Source organism: Motacilla alba, chromosome 14 (assembly GCF_015832195.1).
Source record: "Motacilla alba alba isolate MOTALB_02 chromosome 14, Motacilla_alba_V1.0_pri, whole genome shotgun sequence".
NCBI lineage: Eukaryota > Metazoa > Chordata > Aves > Passeriformes > Motacillidae > Motacilla > Motacilla alba.
Genome location: NC_052029.1, coordinates 9,317,348 through 9,338,961, shown reverse-complemented (window position 1 = coordinate 9,338,961; position 21,614 = coordinate 9,317,348). Strand labels below are relative to the sequence as shown.

The window sequence follows — 21,614 nt, the reverse complement described above, 5'->3', positions numbered from 1 at the left end:
AGTGCTTATGACTTAGAAAATTCCTCACTACTTGCACGTCTTTAAGACTGTGTGTTTGTAAGGAAAATACTAACAATGATGCAAATTCGGAGTTGTTTGTCTATGTCACAGCAACATTTTCCTTGTGGGCAGGTTGTGTTCTTCACATCCACTACCAGAAGGAACCTAAGGCAGGAGCTGAATTCTAGTAGAGGCCACTGAAGCAGTTCATAAAAAGGAGCTTTATTTTACAAGGGTCGGGTGTTTTTCCAGTAAGTGAAGTTCAGGACATTGCCATCAGAGAACTCTCTTATTGTATCTTGAGCTCAAAGGGACAAAACCTGAGAAAAATAAGGTCACAGCAAACCCTCTATGGTTCAGTGACCTTCTAGACAAAGAGTCTCTGGGGAGCAGAGAGGGACGCATTTGCTGAAAGATTGTTCTTTTCACACTGTCACACTGATTCTACCAATAAAAGTGATTGCTAGATATTAAGTGTAAAAGTATTTAAGCTTTCCTAACTTCTGTGGCTTCTGATTTATGTCTAAAGTTCAACACCTAACTGCCTGAGGTACAAGGGGAACCCCCCAAACTATTAAACCTGTGGTAAGGACAGAAGTTGAAATTATAGATGGCTAGGAGTTACAGAACAGAAGGTATGTTCAGGATCTGTGTGTTTTATATGCAAAAGCCAAAATGGGACCTGAAATTGAGCTGTGAATTCCAGTTGCATTTTCATTTATCTTATAAATATTACTTATCAAAACCCATCACAATTTAATGAATATAACAGCCTCATTTTAAAAAATTCTCCACTCCATCAGCACCTATGATGAATGTCAGGATACTCTCATATTTTGAGTATCCTAACTTTCAGCATCCAACAGGTAAACACAGAGAAAGTTTTTAAAGTTCTAGAGACAGAAGTTAGAAGGCAATAAACAGAGGAATTTTTTATTTACTGCAGACACGTATGGTCAAATTCTGTGGGTTATACTTTTGCTGCTTGTTTTCACACATTACTCTTTTGGGTTCTCTTTCTCTTTTCAGTTCATTATTCCTCCCCTCATCCCTGAATGGGCTCTTAAAAGTATGTCTCTCTTTCCCACAAATACTGCTGACCAAGAGAACAATCATCAAAATAAATGGGAATGTATTATTCTCCAAAAGCAGCTATTTAGAGTTTTGTTTGGTTTCCATGACTGAGATAACACATATTTTAACAATGCTTTTCATGCTTTATAATTTTTTTCTGGTATTTCGAGCATTTTATTTCAGAAACTTCCTGAAGATGAGCTTAGTCTTTCATTTGTAATGCACAGCATTGGAAAACAAAACAAAACAAAAAAGAATTGAGAATTCTGTAGATTTTGCTTTAGAAACGTTTGATCTTGGCCATGTTTTTCATTCTTTTATGCTTAGGTATTATAAGTACTGGAGAATATAAAACATTCATTCCTTGCCTACTCAAGTCTCACATTGTTTTAAACACGTTCCAGCAGCCTGTCTGTCTGCTCTCTCTACCTCTTACACTCGATCAGCCTGCACAGAGGTACTTTCTTCTTCTAGAGCACTGGGGAGTGAGATTTAGTACTCCTTTTGGCAAATGCCTTATGCCCAATACAGCATTTTTTCAAATGGATACTGTGAACTACTAAAACACACAGTTTTCATATTCAGAAAAAAAGTATGACTGCCTACCTGAGGACAAATAAAACCTGCTCCATACATGACACTTCTTACTGAGGAAGAAAGGACATCCTTAGGAATAAGGTTATCCGCAAAGATCATCATAAAATTGTTGTAGAAGGCTAGGTGGAAGACTTGGAAGAAGTTCATTGTTACAAAACATAGAAAGTTCTTCTCTGTCATGATCTGTTTGGTCAGTGAAACTACCGAGGCCAAGGAGAAAGCTCCATCACTGTTTTCCAGATTAGCCTCCTCCGTATGAATCTCCCTCCGCTCATACTGACTGGTGCTGTATTTACCCGTGCAACACATACAAGCCGTCGCCAGCGCCGCCACCAAAACAGCGAACGCCTGGAAATAAGCGAAGTTTTCCATATTATCCGACACAAGCCCGCAGAAGAGGACGCTGGTGGAGCCCATCAGCGTGGCCACCTGGTTGTACTTGATGAGGCGGAGCCTGCCGTCGTGCCTGCCGGAGCTCTCGGCGAAGAGCGCGCACTGCGCCAGCAGCACGAAGGTCAGCAGGCCGTCGAAGGCGCACAGCGCGACGACGAGGTGCAGGCCGCACAGCCAGTCCCCCTCCTGGTACTGCCTCCAGGGGAACCAGGGCAGCAGGAAGGCCAGCCCGTACAGAGGGGCTCCGTACAGAATGGAGAACTGGCGCCTCGCGCAGCACTTCAGCCGGGAGTTGTCCTGAATGTAGCCAAAGAGGGGATCGTTGATGGCGTTCCAGACCATAAACACAACCTGCCACAAGCAAGGGACTTGTCACTGGTGCCATTCCTCTACAGAGATCATGCAAACATAGCATAATTATTTAAAAGAAACCTCCATTCAGACAATAAATAAATACATAGAAAAGCTACCTGAGGAATAGATAAATACATACAAAAGACAGATAAGATAGATAGATAGATAGATAGATAGATAGATAGATAGATAGATAGATAGATGATAGGTAAAAAATAGATAAATACATAGAAAAGCTACTCAGAGTAGACTAGGTCTTAGAGTCTTAGTACAGATCATAAACACAACCTGCCACAAACAAGGGACTTGTCACTGGTGCCATTCCCCTACAGAGATCATGCAAACGCAGCACATTTATTTAAAAGAAACCTCCATACAGGCAATAAATAAATACATAGAAAAGCTACTCAGAATGGTAGTAGAACAGGTCTTAGAGTCTTAGTACAGATCATAAACACAACCTGCCACAAACAAGGCAATTTGTCACTACTGTCATTCTTCTATGGAGATTATGCAAACACAGCAGAATTATTTAAAAGAAACTTCTATTCAGACAATAAATAAATACATAGAAAATCTGCCTGAGGAATAGATAAATACATAGAAAAAATAGATAAAATAAATAGATAGATAGATAGATAGATAGATAGATAGATAGATAAAAACCAGATAAATACATAGAAAAGCTACTCAGAGTAGAATAGGTCTTAGAGTCTTAGTACAGATCATAAACACAACCTGCCACAAACAAGGGACTTGTCACTGGTGTCACTCCTCTACAGAGATCATGCAAACAGCACATTTATTTAAAAGAAACTTCTATTCAGACAATAAATAAATACATAGAAAAGCTACTCAGAGTAGAACAGGTCTTAGAGTCTTAGTACAGCTACTTAGGTCTTACTAACAGCTACTTAGAGTCAAAATAGACTCTGAAACAAATTCTCATAGGTGTATAGAAATTTTGAAGAAATAAGATTGAGTAAGTAGGTAGGTGATCAACTACACATGAAATAAACTGCTCTGAGACTCCACTCTTTCAAAACCTTATGTATCTGGGCTCTCATCCTGCAAAGCTCAGATATTATTCTCACAGTAAATTAATTCAAAACATGAGCTGGCCCATTACTTTCAGGACACCATTTACAACGTGAGTTACTCACATGGATAATGACTTGCAGGAAAAATGCAGTATTTAAGTACTTAAACAGCTCATAGGAAAGCACTAATGTCAAACTTATCTATGGAGCTGAGGTGCAAAATCAGTTTAGAAAATTACTTCAAGCTATCAAATGTAAAAAATCTTTTCAGCAATTAAGTCTGGAGATTTTTACTCAACAGACTGTAAATGATGTGCTTTATGTGCAAGTTCCGTTGCTTATGGATTAACTAAAGTCAAAGATAATTTACTGTTAATTAATTGCAATGATTCCAAAATTAATCTGTCATTAAAAGGGTCACTTCATTGTAATAACACTGACACACAGCACAACATGGTAATCAAAATATTCCATTGTACAGTACCTGTGCTACATGAAATCCTGTTTCTGAAATTTTGTATCGGTTTAGGAAAAGCTTAACGTAGTAGAAATTAAAAATGCTGTTCATCATTCCAGCACCTAAGGTAGTCATAGAATATGCCAGTGCATTAGCATGAATTCCCCAAAGAATCTTCATCTTCCAAGAGTACAGCTCTCTTCTTCCTCAAGTCACAAAAGAGAATTACAACAATTAGTAAATTTTTCCTAATTAAAATAACATGGGGGATTTGCTTGTTTCAGAGGTGCAGAAATGTATTGTCGGAGGAAAATGTTCCCATTCTTCCTTTTTTTTTAAAATCAGAAACACATTTTACTGAGTTATAAGACACTGAGTCCAAAATAATAAGTTATTAGGTGACAGTTCTAAGTATAATCAGTACTTAAAAGTCAATTGAACAAGTAGACAAAAATTTGAAAGAAACCCTTCCAAACCGATGTATAGAATCCACTTTAAAACCTGCTATTGCAAACACTCATCTTGGTGTAGAGTTCAAAGCAATTGCATATGTTTTAGACCTTTCTTGCTAGCTATATATTCTTAAAATTATGGACTGTGTTGGAATGAAGTGACTCAACTCCTTATGTGTTCCAATGCTATGAATGGCAAATGCAGCATGCACGTAGGTGAATATTTCTTTCGAAACAAATACCAAGTTTTAAAATATTAATTGTTAAGAAGTCATGGAGGCAATATTTTCTCCTAATAAACCATAACACAATTAAAACAAAACATCTTTATATTAATATTTTCATGGTATGGAAGACTGCATGTAAATAAAACAGCAAGTAGCACACACACCATTTCATGCATGCCCAAATAGCATAGATTTTCAACCCAAGAATACAGATTTCTTTAATCTACCATTCAGATATTCAGCCAACAAATTTTTAAGATGCTGATCTTTTCCATCAATTATCTTAGCATGTTTGGTGTAAACTGTGCCATGAAAGGAGCCAGCTCCAGGGAACCTCTACCTTTTAAAGCTGTTTAATAGCTACCTACAAGTAGCCCTTGACCATACATCATTACACTTGATTCTATAAGCCCCATACATAATTACTCCCAGGTATCTGTGTTTTAACTGAGGCTTTATTCATTTTTACATCTGTTGAAGGAAGCTGTCTGCTATTAATTTTGATACCTCAAGTTCAAATTTCAGCCTTACTCTGCAGAGCTTTCAACCTGCTTCATGCCAATAGTTCACACTTTGCTCCTCTGCATATCAACTACTTTACCGTAAATGCAATTTTCATATATCCATCAAAACACCTACTTTGAATATCTGCTTGATCAGCAGCTCCATAAGCAGCTCCCTGAACTCCTCGTAAAAATAACCATGGAAGAAACAGGAAATGAAAGCCAAGGCTCTTTCCAGCCTTCCTGTGGTTTACAAGGCGGCTGAAGAGAGGCTGCTGGGCAGGAAGGGAGGAACTTCCGAATCACCGGGCAAGGACCACACAAAAGCCACAGATCAGGTGGGGACTGGGGAAGATTGAACAGGCAGCGTTTCCATCCCCCCACCACGGGAAATGAACTCTGGAAGAGCAAGTAAAGTGTGGATGCACTTTTGCATATGTAAGATGCTGTGATATGAAACATGATGCAAAGAGTAAGTAACTTCATTTTATAGCTAAGAAAAAAGTCAAGCTGACAAACAACTGGAACCCTAGGATTTGTTTTACTAAAGCAAATTTATTTCTGAGAATATGACTGATTTTTAAAAATATTTGAAAATGACTATGATGTATATCTTCAAACTTATTTTTCTACACCTGTTAAGACAATACCATTTTCAAGGGACAAAATTTTGCATTTTTGCAGCAAGTTTGGTTTCACAATCTTTTACTGAGAAACCTAAAATGAAGGAAGAAGGTTAGTGAAAATATGTACAATTGAAATGTTTATTTTTAAAAATAAGTTTGATATTAATATGAAAGTCATTACAATGAGTATGTTATTGGCAAGTGTCACATTTGCTCTTTCAAGCCTTCACAAATACACTTAATGAAATTATTTATATAGCGGATATTAGGGCTTTTGGAAAGGTGGACATTTCATCTCTATTTCCACCTGGAGCACCCTGCACAGGTTATCAAAATGGAGAATTGGGAAACTTTACTTTCCTTCAAATTCCACAAGCACCAAGAATAAAAGTGCTTCACACTAACATTACCAGGAGTCATTTCTAAATTGTTTGACTCGATTCCTTCTGACACAAATAAAATATGGTCCCCTCAGAAAATCTGAAGGATATTTGAAATTTCTTCAACAAAAATCTTCTAAAAATGCACAAACTGGTCTCTAGTACCATGACTAATTGTAACAAGCAGGATCTGACACAACTCTACCCTAATTGGTACATCTAGTCATGCACCTTGTTTATGAAATAGGTTCAATTAGAAGTTGAGGTACCACACTTCCTTCCCCAGATGTTCCCTTTAATAGCACTACAATGAAATCATGCATGAGCATCCCCTCCCTCTTCTTATTAGTCAGCCTTTATATTGAGCAGGTTAAAGCACTGGTGAACATTCTGTGACTCACAGAAGGCAAATCGGTTTCAGAAATTTCTAGTGGTTACAACTGTGTTAATACTCAGAGGCTGAAAGAACAGGCTGTTGGGGCCAGTGAGATACGCTGTGACATTACCTGCGTTTCTCCCACAGCAGGATGACAACTGCTAAAAGAAATTAGAGCAAGAGACTAAAGAAGAAAAGTGGATTCCGAGAGATAATAGCAAACGTTGCCTGAGGCGCACTAGCTGACATCCTGCTCTGCCGTCCTGGGTCCCGAACCGCTGTGCAGTGCTCACAGCCCTGACAGACTGGTTGGACGCACGGATCTTCCTCATCCTTCTGACGTGACTGGCACCACATTAAGACGGAAACCAGAATAAACGCGCTGCCAGTCCCGAGGGGCGGCAGCGAGGGGAGACGCTCGGGGGTGCTCACAGAGGCAGCCGGGCTGCGGCACCGGCCGCTGCCCGCTCCGCCGAGCCCGTTCTGCCAGCGCCGAGGGGCCGCGCTCCCGCCGCCGCGGGGCTCGGGACCGCACCTCTGGAAGTGCTCGTCTGCTAAGAATGGGGAAGTTACACTCGTTGTTCTCAGCAGGTCCCTGGACAGTGAATAGGGCTCCCTCCGCTTTGTGCGGCAAAGAGGCGAGAGCGAGCGGCGGCCGTTCGAGCCAGGTGCGGGGATGGAGCCAGCCCTTTTCGGACTGCAGGCTCCCCGTTCCGCCCTTCCCTCCCGCACTCCGGCGGGGAAGCGGCCCGCACCTGGACGCCACACCGGGCCCCTCCTCACGGGCTCTTCCCTCAGCGCCCCCAGCGCGGGGCAACAACGAGCCCCGGCTTTCCCTACGCCAAGTCGCACTGTCCCACCCCGGCCTGGGCCAGCTCTGCTCCGCCACAAACCGCAGCCGACATCCCTCAGCAGCCGCGCCCCGCCATCAACGCCCCTGAGCGCCGGCGACCACCGCCCCTTCCAGCGGCACCGACCCACCTCTTCTGACGGGAGGCTGCGCGCCGCGGGGCGGGGCGCGGCTGCCTCGGGCTCGCCCTCTCTTTGCTCTCATTGGCCACTTGATATGAATTCGCCTTATGATTGGTGTAGCCTCCTATCGATCTGTGCGGCGGGCGGCTCCCCATTGGCTGCCCGCCGGCGAGGCGAGGGTGCTGTGTTTGAATCGCGGGAGGCGGGGGGCGGGCGGCGGCAGCAGCTGCCACGTTGCCGCCGGCGCAGCCCGGCCAGAAGGGGGAGAGGTTCGGCAAAGTCCGGAACCGCTCGGCAATGGCCGGAGGCGGCTGCTGAGGCGGGGAGCGGCTGCCGGCTCGCTCTGCCCCGTTCGGCGCAAGGGGCATCGTGGGCTGGGCGCCGCCGGCTCAGCCGCCCGTGAGGGGAAGGGGCGCGATGCTGGCCGACAGCCTGGTGGAGGAGTTCGAAATCCGCGAGGATGAGCCCTGGTACGACCAGCAGGACCTGCAGCAAGGTGAGCCGGGGCGGCGGCGGGGGGCGTGTGAGGGAGGGTGCGTAGCGAGCCGGGTGTGTGAGGGCAGGGGCCGCGTTGAGCGGGGCGGGTGAGGCAGGGGGCCGTGGGGGACCGCCGGGCGCGGGGTGCGGGAGGGCAGGGGCTGCGGCGAGGAGGGCGGCGTGGGAGGGCAGGGGCCGCGGCGGTGCGGGGCGCCGGGCGGGGCGGCGGGAAGGGCGCTCGGGGGCCGGGGGTGGCGGCGCGGCGGCGGGCGCGTCGCTCGTGCCGGGCTCGGAGCGTCGGAGCCCGAGATCCCCGCACGGCCGCGCTTCCCGCCGCCGCGGAATCGCTGTCACCGGTAACGACTGCGGCCGTCTTTGTCTGAGGGAAGGAGGTGCGGCAGCCGAGCTGAATGGTGCCGGGGTCCCTCTCCGCCCGGAGGGAGGGAAGCGGCTCCGAAAAGTTGCACCTTGCACGGAATGTGAAGGTGCCTTGTTCGGGGCTGGTGCTGGAAGCACCGGGGTCGGATGCGCTGTCGCGCCCTGTTGAGCTCTTTGTAAGGGCTTCCAGTCGATGAAGTTGTAGTCGTAGCAATGCTCGATTAGTTGGCAGGTTCTTTATTAGAAACTCTTTAGGTTTTCTTATTAAAATACCAAATAACTCCGCTACGCCTCAGATATATACATGTATAGCTTCTGTATGTAATTCCATCAGTAGGTCTTAAAACACTACATGCAAGAGGTAAATGCTGTTCATTTCGTAAATGAGAAAGGAGCCGTAAGAATACAAGTATAATTGCACTAAAAATCTTTTAACAGGCATGATACGGAAAGAATGTGCAATTTCCTTAAGAGCTTAGTAGCATTTATGACTGGTACTTTCTTAAGTTACTTAGTTCTACTTTTTGTTCTTAATCCCGAGTTTGTTTTGAAAGGTGAGTTCAAAGCTGTGGCTTCCTGCAAACCTGCTCCACGTCTTACACGTTTTGCTTTTATGTTGAAATACATTAATTCTTGGCATTGGTGGGTGCTGCTGTACTGTAAACCATAGAGAAAGCTAAGCAGTATTCCCACTGAGATCAGGTAGCTTACCACAGAAACTCTTTTTGAGACGGGGCCAGGTCTCTCTAATTGTATGCTATAAAAAATAGCTGACTGAAAGCTGTATTTAGGTACTCTTCACCCAAAATTGATGTTTTCCTGGCTCTAGGATACAAACAAATCAGTTGAAATAAGATCCTGAAACTGCAGTATGCTGTCACAGGGAAGAGAGTGAAAAGTTTGAAGACACGATTCAGTAATGTTTTTACTATGTCAGTGTTTATGGAGTTGAAGATCTACAAAGAGACTTCACAATGTATAACAACTGACTTCTTGCCTTCTTGATGTTTCTCTGCTTTCATCTTTTAATTAAAATGGATTAAATAATCACCAGTTGACTCTGCTGTCCATTTTTAAGAAACAGTATTCCATTCTAGAGGTTTAGTGCATTTTGGGGGTTTGGTTGATGTACCCTCAACATGCAGACACAATCTTTCTGGGGATTCTCTCTTTTTCCTAAATGGAAGCAACGAATAGCCTTGCCAAAAGGAAAAGGAGGAAGATAAAGTGATGGGCAAGTTGAAATGTAAAGAAGAAATTCCTTGCAGGAATGTTTTTTAAACGTTGTGCTGTACTTTATTTCTGCACTCTGAGGGATCCTCCTCCCGCTGCTGAGGCTCAGACACACGGGTGTGTGTAAACAGGGTAGTGCGTGCTTATCAAGGTCTCGTGGAACTCTTCACAACCCAAACAATCAGTGCATGTTTAAAAAACGATGAGTATGGTTATGAGAACCTAGGTTGTAAAACATTAGCACCCTGAAACAAGCTTGAAGTCCTTGTCAGTCCGTCTTTGAGACTTAAAATTAGGGTAGGGGTTTTGGAAAACCTTGACAGTCTTCCTATGTACCAAAGATTTTTGCCTTGACCCTTGACAATGGAGATGGGCTTTTCTGGCATACTGCTCATGCATAAAGTGCTCATGGAATTCTTGTAAGGATGGGAACAGACATCCTTCTGCAATGTTTTGCTGAAGAATGCTGACCTTTAAAAAAGATTTTTTTTTTATGTGGACTGCTCTTTTTGCATCTTGCTGTTACTCACTTTTACAGAACAGAGGGAATTCCAAATACAGAAGAGGAAATAGGAAACTAAGTAGAAAAAAAATCATTTTACAATTAAGTAAACTTACACTAGGCTTACTTTTACACCTTGCACAATTAGTGCCTGTTGCTGTTTAAAAGAATAGGCTAATTTTAGATTGAAAGTTAGCTTAATAATTTTGTTAGGTGGGATATGAAAAAGTAGAAGAGAAGGATTTTGGTACTGCTTTTATCTTTTTTTCAATGATGGTAATGCAGTCAGAAGAGATTGTGAAGCGCTGGTGAGTGTGGGCAGTTCAACATCACAGAAGACATCCTCGAAGTTTTGTTTAGGAGATTTCTGATGGAGCTGTGGAACACCAGTACAACTAATCAGATTTACTAAAACCAAGATCTTTAGATCTGCACACACGCATTTTGCATTATTAAAAACCTCTCTGCTTCCATCTTTATGGTGAAAAGGAAAAAGGCATGTCTGTCAGAATTTAGCTTTGCTTTACATAAATTTACAACAGAAAATGCAGTTTTGCTTGTAGTGTTCTACCATAACTCTCTCCAGAGAAATGTAAATTAATACTTTCCATTTTGTATCTGGAAAGCATACATGACACATCTCTCTTGTAAAATTTGCTTATTATAGGGCTTCCAGGTACTTGACAATATAGAAAAATTGATGCAAAAAATTCTGAATTTTAGAAGAGATGAAATTATTTCAGTACTTGCTTCCTCTAGGGTTAAGGTTTTATTGTATGTTGGAGCGCTCCCACTTGTATATTCCCCCTCAGAAACAAATTACCTTAATTATAAAAGTGTTTCTCCCATAGTAACCCATTTGTGCTTCTGCCAGTCTGACAAACAGGATGAGTGTGAAGAATGACATGAATTGCATTATTCACCTCGTATTCCAAGTACTGTGTGCTATGTACTATTTGATTAGTAGATGAGGGGGCATTTAGGAATGAAGCTATAAACTCCTAAATGTACTTAAACATGAAAACAAACTTTCACTTTGGGAAGGGAATGGTAGTAATTCCATTATGCATTATGTCTTTAACATAATCCTAAATCCTCTCTAAAGCTCTTTTTCTACTCTATTAAAATAAAAGAATAGGCTATTTGGTCTTTGCTTTGAATGATGCTAGTATTTTAAAGATGGTGGCTCCTAGTAAAGAGCTGTGCAGTACAAGAACTTGTGAAGCAGGACTCCATTTTCTATAGGATAATGAATTCACTGCATTTGAAGACTACGGTATTCTGTAACAAGATAGAACAAACAGCTTGGTGTTTGACTGGGAGTCATTCTGTCCACGGGTAAACAATGTGCAATCTGTTTACCAAATGGGAAAAATTTAAGCAGGATGCCTTAAGGTTTCCTTATCCAAATACTTTAAATCCTGCTTTGTAATGAGTAGTGCTACAGTGAGGAAGCGATGTGAGGATAAACTCCTTAGTGTAGACCAATATGCCCTGTGCCTTCTAATTGTACATCTTCTGAAACTGGAGAACTCCCATGCAGCGGGATTTATTTTAAAAAATTTAATATAAATAATTATATATTATTATATATTAGTATTATAATAATATAACATCATTAATTAATACAATAAAATATAATAATTTTAATATTGATATATTCTAATTATTATATAAATTATATCTTTTTAAAATAATTTAAGCTAAGAATCTGACCTTCAGGTAGGAAACAATGCATTGTGCCTGCAAATAACGTGTAAAGAATAGCACAGCTGTTGTTTTGCCAGAATTGGACTTGTACAACTTCACGGGCAAATGTTTGTGCTGACTTGTCCTTGTAAGTCTGAATTTGGTCTTTGGCAGATGTGTGGAGATGGAGTAATCATTTTGGACAGGCTGCCGAACTGAAGGTTAGCACAAAACAATCTGGGAGCAGTAATGCACGTGTTACAGTTCCTAGCTGATAGCTGAGAGGGGGCAGGAGAGAGGTAGCATAACATGGTAAAAAAAGGGCATCGCAATCAAATGAAAATGGAATGAATGTGTTTGCTTCTCTGGCTGTAACTACTGATGATGCAATCCCTGTCTCTGTTTATTCATTTAAGGCTTCTTGATGTGACTCAAAGTTTTTCTTGACTTTTCTTCTCTTTCTGATTAATGATACAAGTTCTCTGTGAGAGCTAACTTGGTGGTATTGCATGCACGCAGGTCACGGGTGGTGTGATGGGGAGGAGGTGGAAAATAAGATATTTCTAGAATCTGTTGGATCCTTGACATGTAGTACCTTCCACAGAGTAACTACAATTTTAGCATTAATACCAAGATTTATTACTTTGTCACATTATGTTAGCTTTTAAATTACACTTGTCTTTCAACATAGTAATACAGAATATCTAGCATTTCTGATGCTGTTGAGCAGATATCAAGCTTCCCTCTAGAACAGAGCTGAGTGTTCAGATGACTTATTTCTTAATTCGCAACAGCTACAGTCACTGCACCCTGGAGGTGATTGAAGATGACTGAAGTGAAATTGAGATGAAGTGCCTGAGAACAAATGACATTTAAAGTGATGTTTTGAAGCACATGAAACAGTTCTTGTCACCTGAGTTTATGAGCTTGAAAAGCAGAATAGCTGCAAGTGTCCATCAGTTTTATGTCTTTTGATATTATTGTTTCACCATGAAAAGCATCTGAAACCTTCCTTTAGCACTGTGATCCTGAGTGACCTGAGCTCTGGTGGAGGGGTAATGGGGAGGAACAGTCAAGTCAATAAAGAGTTCATCAGCTTTGGCCTGGCTCTAGACTGATGAACGTTTACAGGCTCTGCTGTGCTTCTTGCTCTGAGTGCTGTGAAGAGGGTGAAGCCCGAGAGACCTTGGGCAGAGCTGGTGCAGACTGGGCACAGACTGGGAGCTGAACATGGCTGGGTGTGTCTGAAGGGCCACGGAGGAACTGAGGAAGCTTCGTGACACAGGAGTGTTCCTGGGTCTCAGGGCTGCCTTAGACTGGCATTAGTGATGTTCTGCTAAGGTATAAGCTAACTTCCGTGTTGGGTGCTGGAGACAACTCAAAGCAGTTGTAACAGCAACAAGAAAATACCTCAAGTATTTGATAGCAGGCTTTAGAATTAAATTACATCGTTGTTTCTCTCACTTACATGCAAACATGATTTCTTTGTTTAGATCTTCACCTTGCTGCTGAGCTTGGAAAGACACTACTGGACCGTAACACTGAGCTAGAAGAATCCTTACAGCAAATGTATGCAACAAATCAAGAGCAATTGCAGGAGATAGAGGTAAAACATCTAAAAATCCTCTGGTGAAAGCATTAACTTATACAGTGTATAAGTTAAGATCTGAATTTCTTGAGATCTAATGGAAAATACTGAACAATCTTTCACCACTTCTGCTATTTTGAGAATTTGAGAACTCGTATAGGTGGCTCATACCTAGAACTGTTTCTCTGATTACCAGAAGCTTTGTGCCACTAAACATTGGATTTGGTTTCTTTAATGACAAATTACTGGTATTTTTTGGTTTTGTACAGAGAAAATACTTTAGTTATTTTTATTGCTAAACTTTTCTGATCTTGCCAGATCTTCTTAAAGATCTTCTGATCTTTAAATTTTATGATGATAAAGACATTAATAATTTAAAATATTACATGAGAATTAATAATTGCAGCACTGAAATTTAAATGCTGATAAGTGCAGAAGTGAGATTTAAGTAAAATTTGAATATATGTACTTCCAATAAACTGATCTGTGATAAAGGGAGCTAAAGTATATTTCAATGTAAAAGAAACCCTACAATGACCAAAAAAAACCCAACAAAAAAAACCCAACAAAACAAAACCCCACAAAAAAACCCCCACAAAAAACCAGAAAAAAAATCCCATTTAAATAGTATCTAAATATAGGATATAGTGGATATATTGCTCCATATTTTCCAGGGAAAAAACCCAAAAACATAACCATCATTTCAAAACCAGTCATCTTTAGGTAACAGAGTGGAAAAACCTGGCTATTTTTGGCAATTTCTTTTTTTTACTATCGCCTGTGTTCTTGCAGACCTGGCATTTGTCAGCATAATGAGATTTTTTCAGCTATTAGCGGGCAATGCATGGTCTCTAATAATTAAATTATTAAATATTCAGGACTTTGCTGACTGACAACATATTGAAAATGTAGTCAGCATTTCCATTTGGTTCTGGTGTAAATCACAGGGAACAGGCTTTGACTGGTATGTGCCAGATTTTTACAAAATCTGAGTTCCTTTGTGCTAGCAGCACTGCAATTAGAGATGTGCATTTTGCACTGCTGCAACTTCAGACTGAAAATGCTCACTATTGTAGTGGCAACAGGTAACTGAAAGAATCCTAACCTTAATAATTACAGAATTATAGGTGTCTTTAAAGTAGTCAACACGAATGCAGCATTTTTAGTAAGTGATGAGGAATTTCTGAGTGCAGGTTTGACTTGTGGGTGTGTTTTAGTTGTTACTTTTGTTTTGTACCTCATCTGTTGGCTCTTTGTTCTGTTATGTGCTAACTGTAATCTTTGTTGTCCTGTTCACTCTGAGATACAGTGGTTGGAATGGCTGATGTTTATATTACTGCCACAGCATTAGAAGATGTATTTACTTCTGCAGAGACTGAACATACCTCATTGCCATGAACTGGTTTTATAAAAAGATCAATTCCTAATGTGTAGAGAAGACAAACACTTCCAAGGTGCTATACAAATACAAGGTACACAAGGTACTTATATGAACAACCACATTTCAGAAAGTGTTTAGCAGAGTTACAACATACCTATTGAAATAACACACCAGAACTTTGTGATAGGCAGCTAACCTGGCTGATGGAGTGTAGCCACTCAATAAGCAGCTGTGTTTTAACACTGTCTAGAAATGTGGAAAATACATTATTGTTTGGCTACACTGATTTACAGAAACAGTCCAGTGCTGTTAAGAGTGCAGTATCCTATTGCTGTAAGCCAGTTTACTTGCTTAAGCTGGTCTGGTGGTTCAGTGTTTGCAGAGGACACCAGAGAGCTGCAGCTCCAGGAAGTGTCACCAGTGTCCTTCCAGCAGTGATCTGTAGTTGGTGTGTTGCAGGGTCAAGTACACGTGTGGTCAGACAAACTCAGACATGACAGATTAACTTTTTTCTCTCAATATCTTGCTCTACCAAGACTTTGGCAATGCTACTTTTTGAAGGCTTTTTCTGATACCTCTTCAATCTCTTTGCTCCTCTCCCTCAAGGAGAGCAGATGTGTGCTGGATTGTCCCATTAGCTCCCTCCAAGAGGAGAGGGACAGTGGGAGAACAGTTTTTGTGATGCTTCTGATGTATAAATTGTGCCTGCACCTTTTCTTTGCCCAGCTTGTTGAGCCAAAGGCTGTATTTGTAGCTGCTGTAGTAACATGCTGTATTCTCAGTCCTATCTCCTGTCTCAATCTTTTCTCTTTCTCCAGTGCCATGTAAAAGTAGCACAAAACTTTTCTTCCTCCAGATAAGTTTCTCTTGCACCTGGATTTTTGTCAGGAAAGGGAAAATGAACCCCTTGTTCAAATACCCAGAGAGACCTTCCAGTTGAGGAACTGAACATGTTAGCTTACTGGCACAAGGAATTGTTACAGGAATTCACTGAAACAAACGGGAATAAAATTTGCATATGTAAGGTATAAAGCAGTTCAGTCTATTATTTTCATACCAGCATTTCTGGCTCTTGTGGGATCACAGGATACACATGCAAGTGGCATATTCAGTCTCCATGCTTGATTTTTCCCAATTTTCAAGTGCTTGTCTCTGTAACCTACATGTGATCATTCAGCTGTTCCCTGTAGCTACTCCACTGAATTTCTGTACTAGCTTTTTCAGTGCAGTATATCCATGTAAATCTGTGGGACTCTTTTCCTATTAATTTGGATCTTATGGGTAGCAGAGTCTAGAGCAGGCTGAGAAATCATTCTGAAATACAGCATTGCCTTGTCTGTACTGGAAAAGAAGGGTCAAAGGCTGTGGTGTGCTTAAGATTACATCTCATATATTAAATACTAACACATTAAGCATTTTACAGCTTTGGACCATTATAGCTGACCTTTGTGCTGACACGTGTGCCACTAACTAATCACTGTAGATGTAATAAAGGCTGCATGGAAACAGCAACTTTATTCCTGCCTGAATCTGTTCTCAGCACTCAGACATTGGAAATCCTGACACTCTCCAGTTTTCATGTGCTAGAAGGCAAGGTGCTGCTTCACGTTAGGTGCTCCATTGTAGGGGACATAGATTAAACATGAATTTCTAAAGTATTTATTATCCTCTTTGGTGGTCTGGTTATACCAGGCTAACTGGACACCAGCCCTGGAGATACTGGAGATGGAAGGTGGAGGAAGTGATGCTTCACCCCTTCCATTCACCTCAAAGGTCTGCAAAGCCCATTGTAATAAGCAGCAACATCTCTTCGGGCACCAAAGCCTTGGCTCCTGTGCTTAGCCACACTTGTATTGCAGAAGAAAGTCTGAGGATCTGCAGCTCCTTCCTTTGGCTATAACCAATAGGGAAAGTTAATCTGAAATGGGTCACATTGAGATTCCACCGCTAATCTACGTTCTATTTTTGTGTAAATCCTCTGTCATGTGTGCACAGGCTACAAAGGGATCTAGCCAACAGCTATCATGTTGATCTTCTGCAAGTCTGTATGGAGCAGTTACTAGTCCTAGATTAACTTATTATCTGTTCTTAAATTGCCTAAAATGTAAACCCAACAATCTTTTAATGAGGTAAAAGGTTAAGTAGAATATTAGAAGTTTTGAGTATGTAATAGGCCTATGTAAAGAGAAGTAATTCTGCCTAGGAGTTTGCTGGATGTTCCTGCTTGAAGCTTAGTTTTAAGAAAGTAGCAGGTAGCAATACAGAATATATTGTAAAATACAAATTCTGTATAAGAACAAAATATTTCAGATTTAGGGGGTTAGACTCAAACAGAAAAGAAGTTTCTTATGTTAATGCTCATGTCCTGGGTGGGAGAATATAAGACACTTTTTTTAAGAGCTTTAGGTGATTGTGAACTGCTTAGACTAAGAATTCCAAGCTTTCTGACGTTATTCAGGAAACTAAACAGTGTGTGTAGTTAATTGTAAAACCCAAGAGGATTAAATTGAGAATACTTCATGTGAGGTTTTATTTTTTTAAAAAGGCCAGGAGACCTTTGTTTGGGGATTACAGTAACTGGAATAGTTCCCTGTGAGTAATTAAAGATTTGAATTCAATAACTTATACTTCCTGACACATACTAGCCACATACTGTCTTAAGAGTGACCACAACCTAAATTCTGCCATGCTGAACCTAATGCTGCTTCAGACTGGAAGAACTTGGGTCAGCTGAAAATATGTTTAGTTATGGATGGTGCTACCCAATAATTCAGTTTTAATGTTGAGAAGATTGTTGGGGCAACACAGATAAGAAATTTCTGTTGGAGCAGACTGCAACCTTTAGAACACGGCGGACGGGTAAGGGCCGTGCTGGAGCCTGAAGGCTCTATCAGTGCTGACTGCAGCACAGCCCCATGCAGGAGGCGTGGGCACTGATAAAGACAGCTGGCACCATCCAGCCCAGCTCCTCCAGGTAAGGGCTGCTTCATGAGCCTGGGGTGACCTCCGCAACAAAGGCAAGCTGCCTAGTTACTGATAGTGTCTCTTCAGCTCACCAAAGCAAACACGGGAATTTACATTTGGAAAACTCAGGAGTTTCTCTCCGAATGTGAGCGAAAATGCAGCGTAGGAGCTGTAGCTCGTGTTTCAAGAGTAAACCAGTAACAGCAGAACTGTCTTGCAGTACCTCACAAAGCAAGTGGAGCTCTTACGGCAGATGAATGACCAGCATGCAAAAGTCTATGAACAGCTGGATGTGACAGCAAGAGAACTGGAAGACACTAATCAAAAACTGGTTGCAGAGAGTAGAGCTTCACAACAAAAGATAATAAGGTAACAGATTTGTAGAGATTCCCTCCCCCCAGCTGTTAATACCAATAAGAGCAGTCCAGGTGTATTTGTGCAGTTACTGGGTGTCTGTCTCTGCCTAGTGGTGTTCTACAATACTGGCAAATTCAAAGGTTAGTTTTATTTAAAGGTCTTCTCACCTTTTAGCTTGACAGAAACTATTGAAAGCCTACAAACACACATAGATGACCTGCAGCGACAAGTGGAAGAGCTGAAAAAGCCTGGACGGGGCCGGATGAGCCAGGAGAGATCTGAGCAGCCAAGATCAATGCACAGTTTCTCATGCTTGAAGGAGCTGTACGACCTCCGCCAGTAAGACTTCTTACCTTACACAGTAAAGAACACTGAAACTATTTTAAGCAAAACTTTGAAACCTAAGACACGAGCACAGATACCACACAAGCTGGAAAAAAAATTACCTGATGTTCACAACTAGCAATGTATCACTGCTGTATGGTACTGACATTACTTCTGGCCTGCTTCTAGACCACACCAGTATCGGTGCTCCACTTTGTCCCTAGAGCCAGTATTGTCAAATGGTAGCCTAGAAAGCTTACAACAATTTGCATCCCAGTATTTTCAGTCACATAAAAGCAAACACCCAGATAATGTGAAAAACAAATTCACTAAATGCAAAATATTTCCTGTAACTTACTCTTTCCTTGGATGTCCATGGCTATTTCCTTAGCTTTTTCGAGCTTAAGCTGGTGAAGACACCTAAACTGGGAAAATGGTGCCTGGGCCGCTGGGCTGCCTTTTAAATGTAGAGCCATTTGACCCAGCTGAGCTGCATTAATGGGGCCATCGGGACAATCACCTGGTGACAGCTCAGACTAACTGCAAGCCTAGAGGGCAGTTCTGTAAAGAAAGCACCTCCTCAGACAGAACCATGGGCTCTTGTGTCCACATGGAGGTAATACTCTAGAGTAAATCATAAATCCAAAAAGAAGTTATTTCTTGACAATTCAGAAGATAACTGGATCCTTCAAGCTGCCAAAGGCTTGTGAAAATACCAGCCTCCAGCATTGCTTTGTCAGTTATGAAGCTTGTTTCTACATCAGTAATGACAAAAATTACAAGAGTGGGGTGCTGTAGAAAAAATTAGTGTCAGAAAGTACTGCGTGGTACAGGGAGGCAGTGCGTATTTAAACTTCAATTATAATTTAAACTTTCATTATTCTATCAGCTTGTCTGTAACATGAAACTGTTAACAAGCTGCCATTCTGCCTAAGCTGTGAGCTTGGTTCCATGGCACGTAAGTCCATACAAACCCTGTTCTGATTACTAAATCGACTGATTGGTTAGTGCAATGGCCCCTGTTAGTGCTCTGAAGTGTGTTAGCACACAGTTTAAATATGTCATTAGTTACCCAGGACAGGAAAACTTTAGGTGTGGTCAGCTGTACTTCCTATCTTTGATAATCCTTACTTTGTTTCTGCAGGTATTTCGTTTATGATCACGTCTTTGCAGAAAAGATTACTTCGATGGATAGTCAGCTAAGTCCTCTAGAAGAAGAAAATGAGAAGTTGAAGAAGGCAGTGACAGTTCTGCAAGCCCAGCTGAACGTAGAGAAAGAGAAGAGGGTGACCATGGAAGAGGAATACAGTCTCATGGTGAAGGAGAACTGTGACCTGGAGCGGAGGCTGGTCGATACAGACTTGTATCGGGCTCGGGCAGAGGAGCTGGAAGCCGAGGTAGCTGAAATGCGACAGATACTGCAGTCTGAAAACACACTCCATAATGCAGAGAAATTGGTGCCAGAATCCTTTTTCATTTCATTCAAGGAATCTCTAGACAGGGAGCTCGGTCAGAGCCCGGCAGATGATGGACTTCTGGCAGTGTCGGAGCTTGAGAAGAAGGCGCTAAAACGGAGCAGCAGCGAAGGGCTCCTGAGCAGCGCTGCCGGGGCAGACATTCTCAGGGGCCATGAAGAAACCTGTATCAGGAGAGCTGAAGCTGTGAAGCAGCGAGGGATCTCTGTACTCAATGAAGTTGATGCTCAGTACAATGCTCTGAAAGTGAAGTATGAGGAACTTTTGAAGAAGTGTCAAATGGATGAAGATTCTTTGAAACACAAGGCTGTACAAACACTGAAGCAGTATTCCAAAGACCTAAATGTGGGGAACACCCAGTATGATCTTTCAGCTAGCAATCAAGAATTCACAATTGCTGAGCTAAGTGACTCTTCCACAAATGCTCCCCCTGAATATAAAGCACTATTCAAGGAGATTTTTAGCTGTATCAGAAAAACAAAAGAAGAAATAGATGAACACAGAGCAAAGTACAAGACTCTCTCCTCTCAGCCCTAACCTTATCTGTTAGTCAAGAATACACTTCATATGAATGTCAGAAGACTCCTTAAACTGATGTGTTTCTTAAGCACTCAAAATGAATGTTTTGGATAGGCTGGTAGCCCTGTAGTTAACAAGCTAGTTAGTTATCAGCTAGATTCCCTGTTCCTGTGTAGCAGTAGATTTAATGTTTAGCACTGTCACACAAACCAGTGGTTTAAAGCAAAGAAACATCATAGCTTTCTGCTACACTACTACTTCATTTTACACTTCATCTCTGGCCAGAGCAGTGACTGATACTTGTTTCCTTAGTCCACTTCAGAAATAACAGAGCTAAGAACTCTGAATCTCTCACAAGAACCTGACTAAAGCTTTCCTTTGGTTCACAGGGATGATCTAGCCCTGTGACTACACTGATGGAGGAAATGAACAAAAGCAAAGCCCCAACCAGTCCCAGGGGCAGCATCTCCTCAGCTCCAGGAGGGGGGCAGTCCAGCTGATCTTGCTTTGGCAGGGTGGCGGAAAGCTGTGCTTGCTTTAACCTAACACCATGTTTTCACAATCACTAAGCTCTCCCACAGATTAGTATAAATGTCTTTCTACTAAGAAAGGATTTGAGGTAAAGTTTGTGTGGCTTTTTAGATACAATTTCCTTTGTAGGGCACTTTGTCTTAAGGCAAGATACTGTGAATTGACTCTATGTGTTACTTGAGACCTACGGTTCTCTGGTGGAATGTCTGCAAAGTACATTTTTAGATGTATTTGGTGAGTTAGAGAGTTGTTATTTAGCTATTTAACTTTAGACGTAGCCTTGACATAGTGGAGTAGCTTTTAATGTTGCATACCACAAACTCTTAAGTGCTTGAGGAGACAGGCCAAGTAAAACCTTACATTGTTTTGTCTGTTGCTTCCAGTGTTGGCCTCTCTTGACCTGTTCATGCTGCCTGGGGGGTGGGAGGATGGACACAACACTGCCAGCACAAATCCTACTGAAAACGGGACCATACTCCTGTTCTCCTTCTCCTTTTCCATTCCCTAATAGTAATTGATACAATACTTAATTTCTGAAAAGCAATGAACATGGAGAAGGTTGTTCTTCAGAACACAGAGAAATGAGGAGGAAGGAGGAAAGGCACAATGAAAGGTGACATCCTTCTTGTAAAGGGTCTCATGTGGCCAGCAGTTCTTGGGAAGCAGCTTCCTGCCGAGTTGCTGTGAGGTACCAAACCCTTGACCCAGACTGCTGACAGTTTCTCAGCTTCAGTCCAGCTGCTGC

At 41.8% G+C, this 21,614-nt stretch overlaps 2 protein-coding genes across 7 annotated transcripts in view; one reads left to right on the top strand and one right to left on the bottom strand.

Moving 5' to 3' along the window:
- LOC119706918 (transmembrane protein 180-like) overlaps positions 1 to 7,851 on the bottom strand; it is a 17,904-nt gene extending 10,053 nt beyond the window's left edge. For 5 of the 6 annotated variants that reach the window (XR_005258628.1, XM_038151171.1, XM_038151173.1 and 2 more), the window contains exons 1-3: positions 7,461 to 7,851; positions 3,943 to 4,117; positions 1,681 to 2,415 (exon numbers count right to left, since the gene is read on the bottom strand). Coding sequence is in view for 5 of the 6 variants with exons in the window: in XM_038151171.1 (XP_038007099.1) it covers positions 1,681 to 2,415; positions 3,943 to 4,117; positions 7,461 to 7,819 (1,269 nt within the window). In the remaining variant the exon portion in view is untranslated. Of the gene's footprint in view, positions 1 to 1,680; positions 2,416 to 3,942; positions 4,122 to 7,460 lie in introns of all 6 variants that reach the window. The other variant, XM_038151175.1, reaches the window with a different exon arrangement.
- CDR2 (cerebellar degeneration related protein 2) lies at positions 7,708 to 21,614 on the top strand. Its single transcript, XM_038151177.1, has 5 exons — positions 7,708 to 7,947; positions 13,224 to 13,336; positions 17,884 to 18,032; positions 18,195 to 18,359; positions 19,489 to 21,614. The coding sequence occupies exons 1-5, from the start codon at positions 7,869 to 7,871 to the stop codon at positions 20,354 to 20,356; spliced, it is 1,374 nt and encodes a 457-aa protein (XP_038007105.1). The 5' UTR covers positions 7,708 to 7,868; the 3' UTR covers positions 20,357 to 21,614.

What these genes read in the sequence shown, in the direction of transcription:
- CDR2 (XM_038151177.1), top strand. Translation starts at nt 7,869, where the DNA reads ATGCTGGCCGACAGCCTGGTGGAGGAGTTCGAAATCCGCGAGGATGAG. An exon ending in CCAGCAGGACCTGCAGCAAG is followed by an intron (nt 7,948 to 13,223) that starts GTGAGCCGGGGC and finishes TTCTTTGTTTAG; the next exon opens with ATCTTCACCTTGCTGCTGAG. An exon ending in TCACAACAAAAGATAATAAG is followed by an intron (nt 18,033 to 18,194) that starts GTAACAGATTTG and finishes CTCACCTTTTAG; the next exon opens with CTTGACAGAAACTATTGAAA.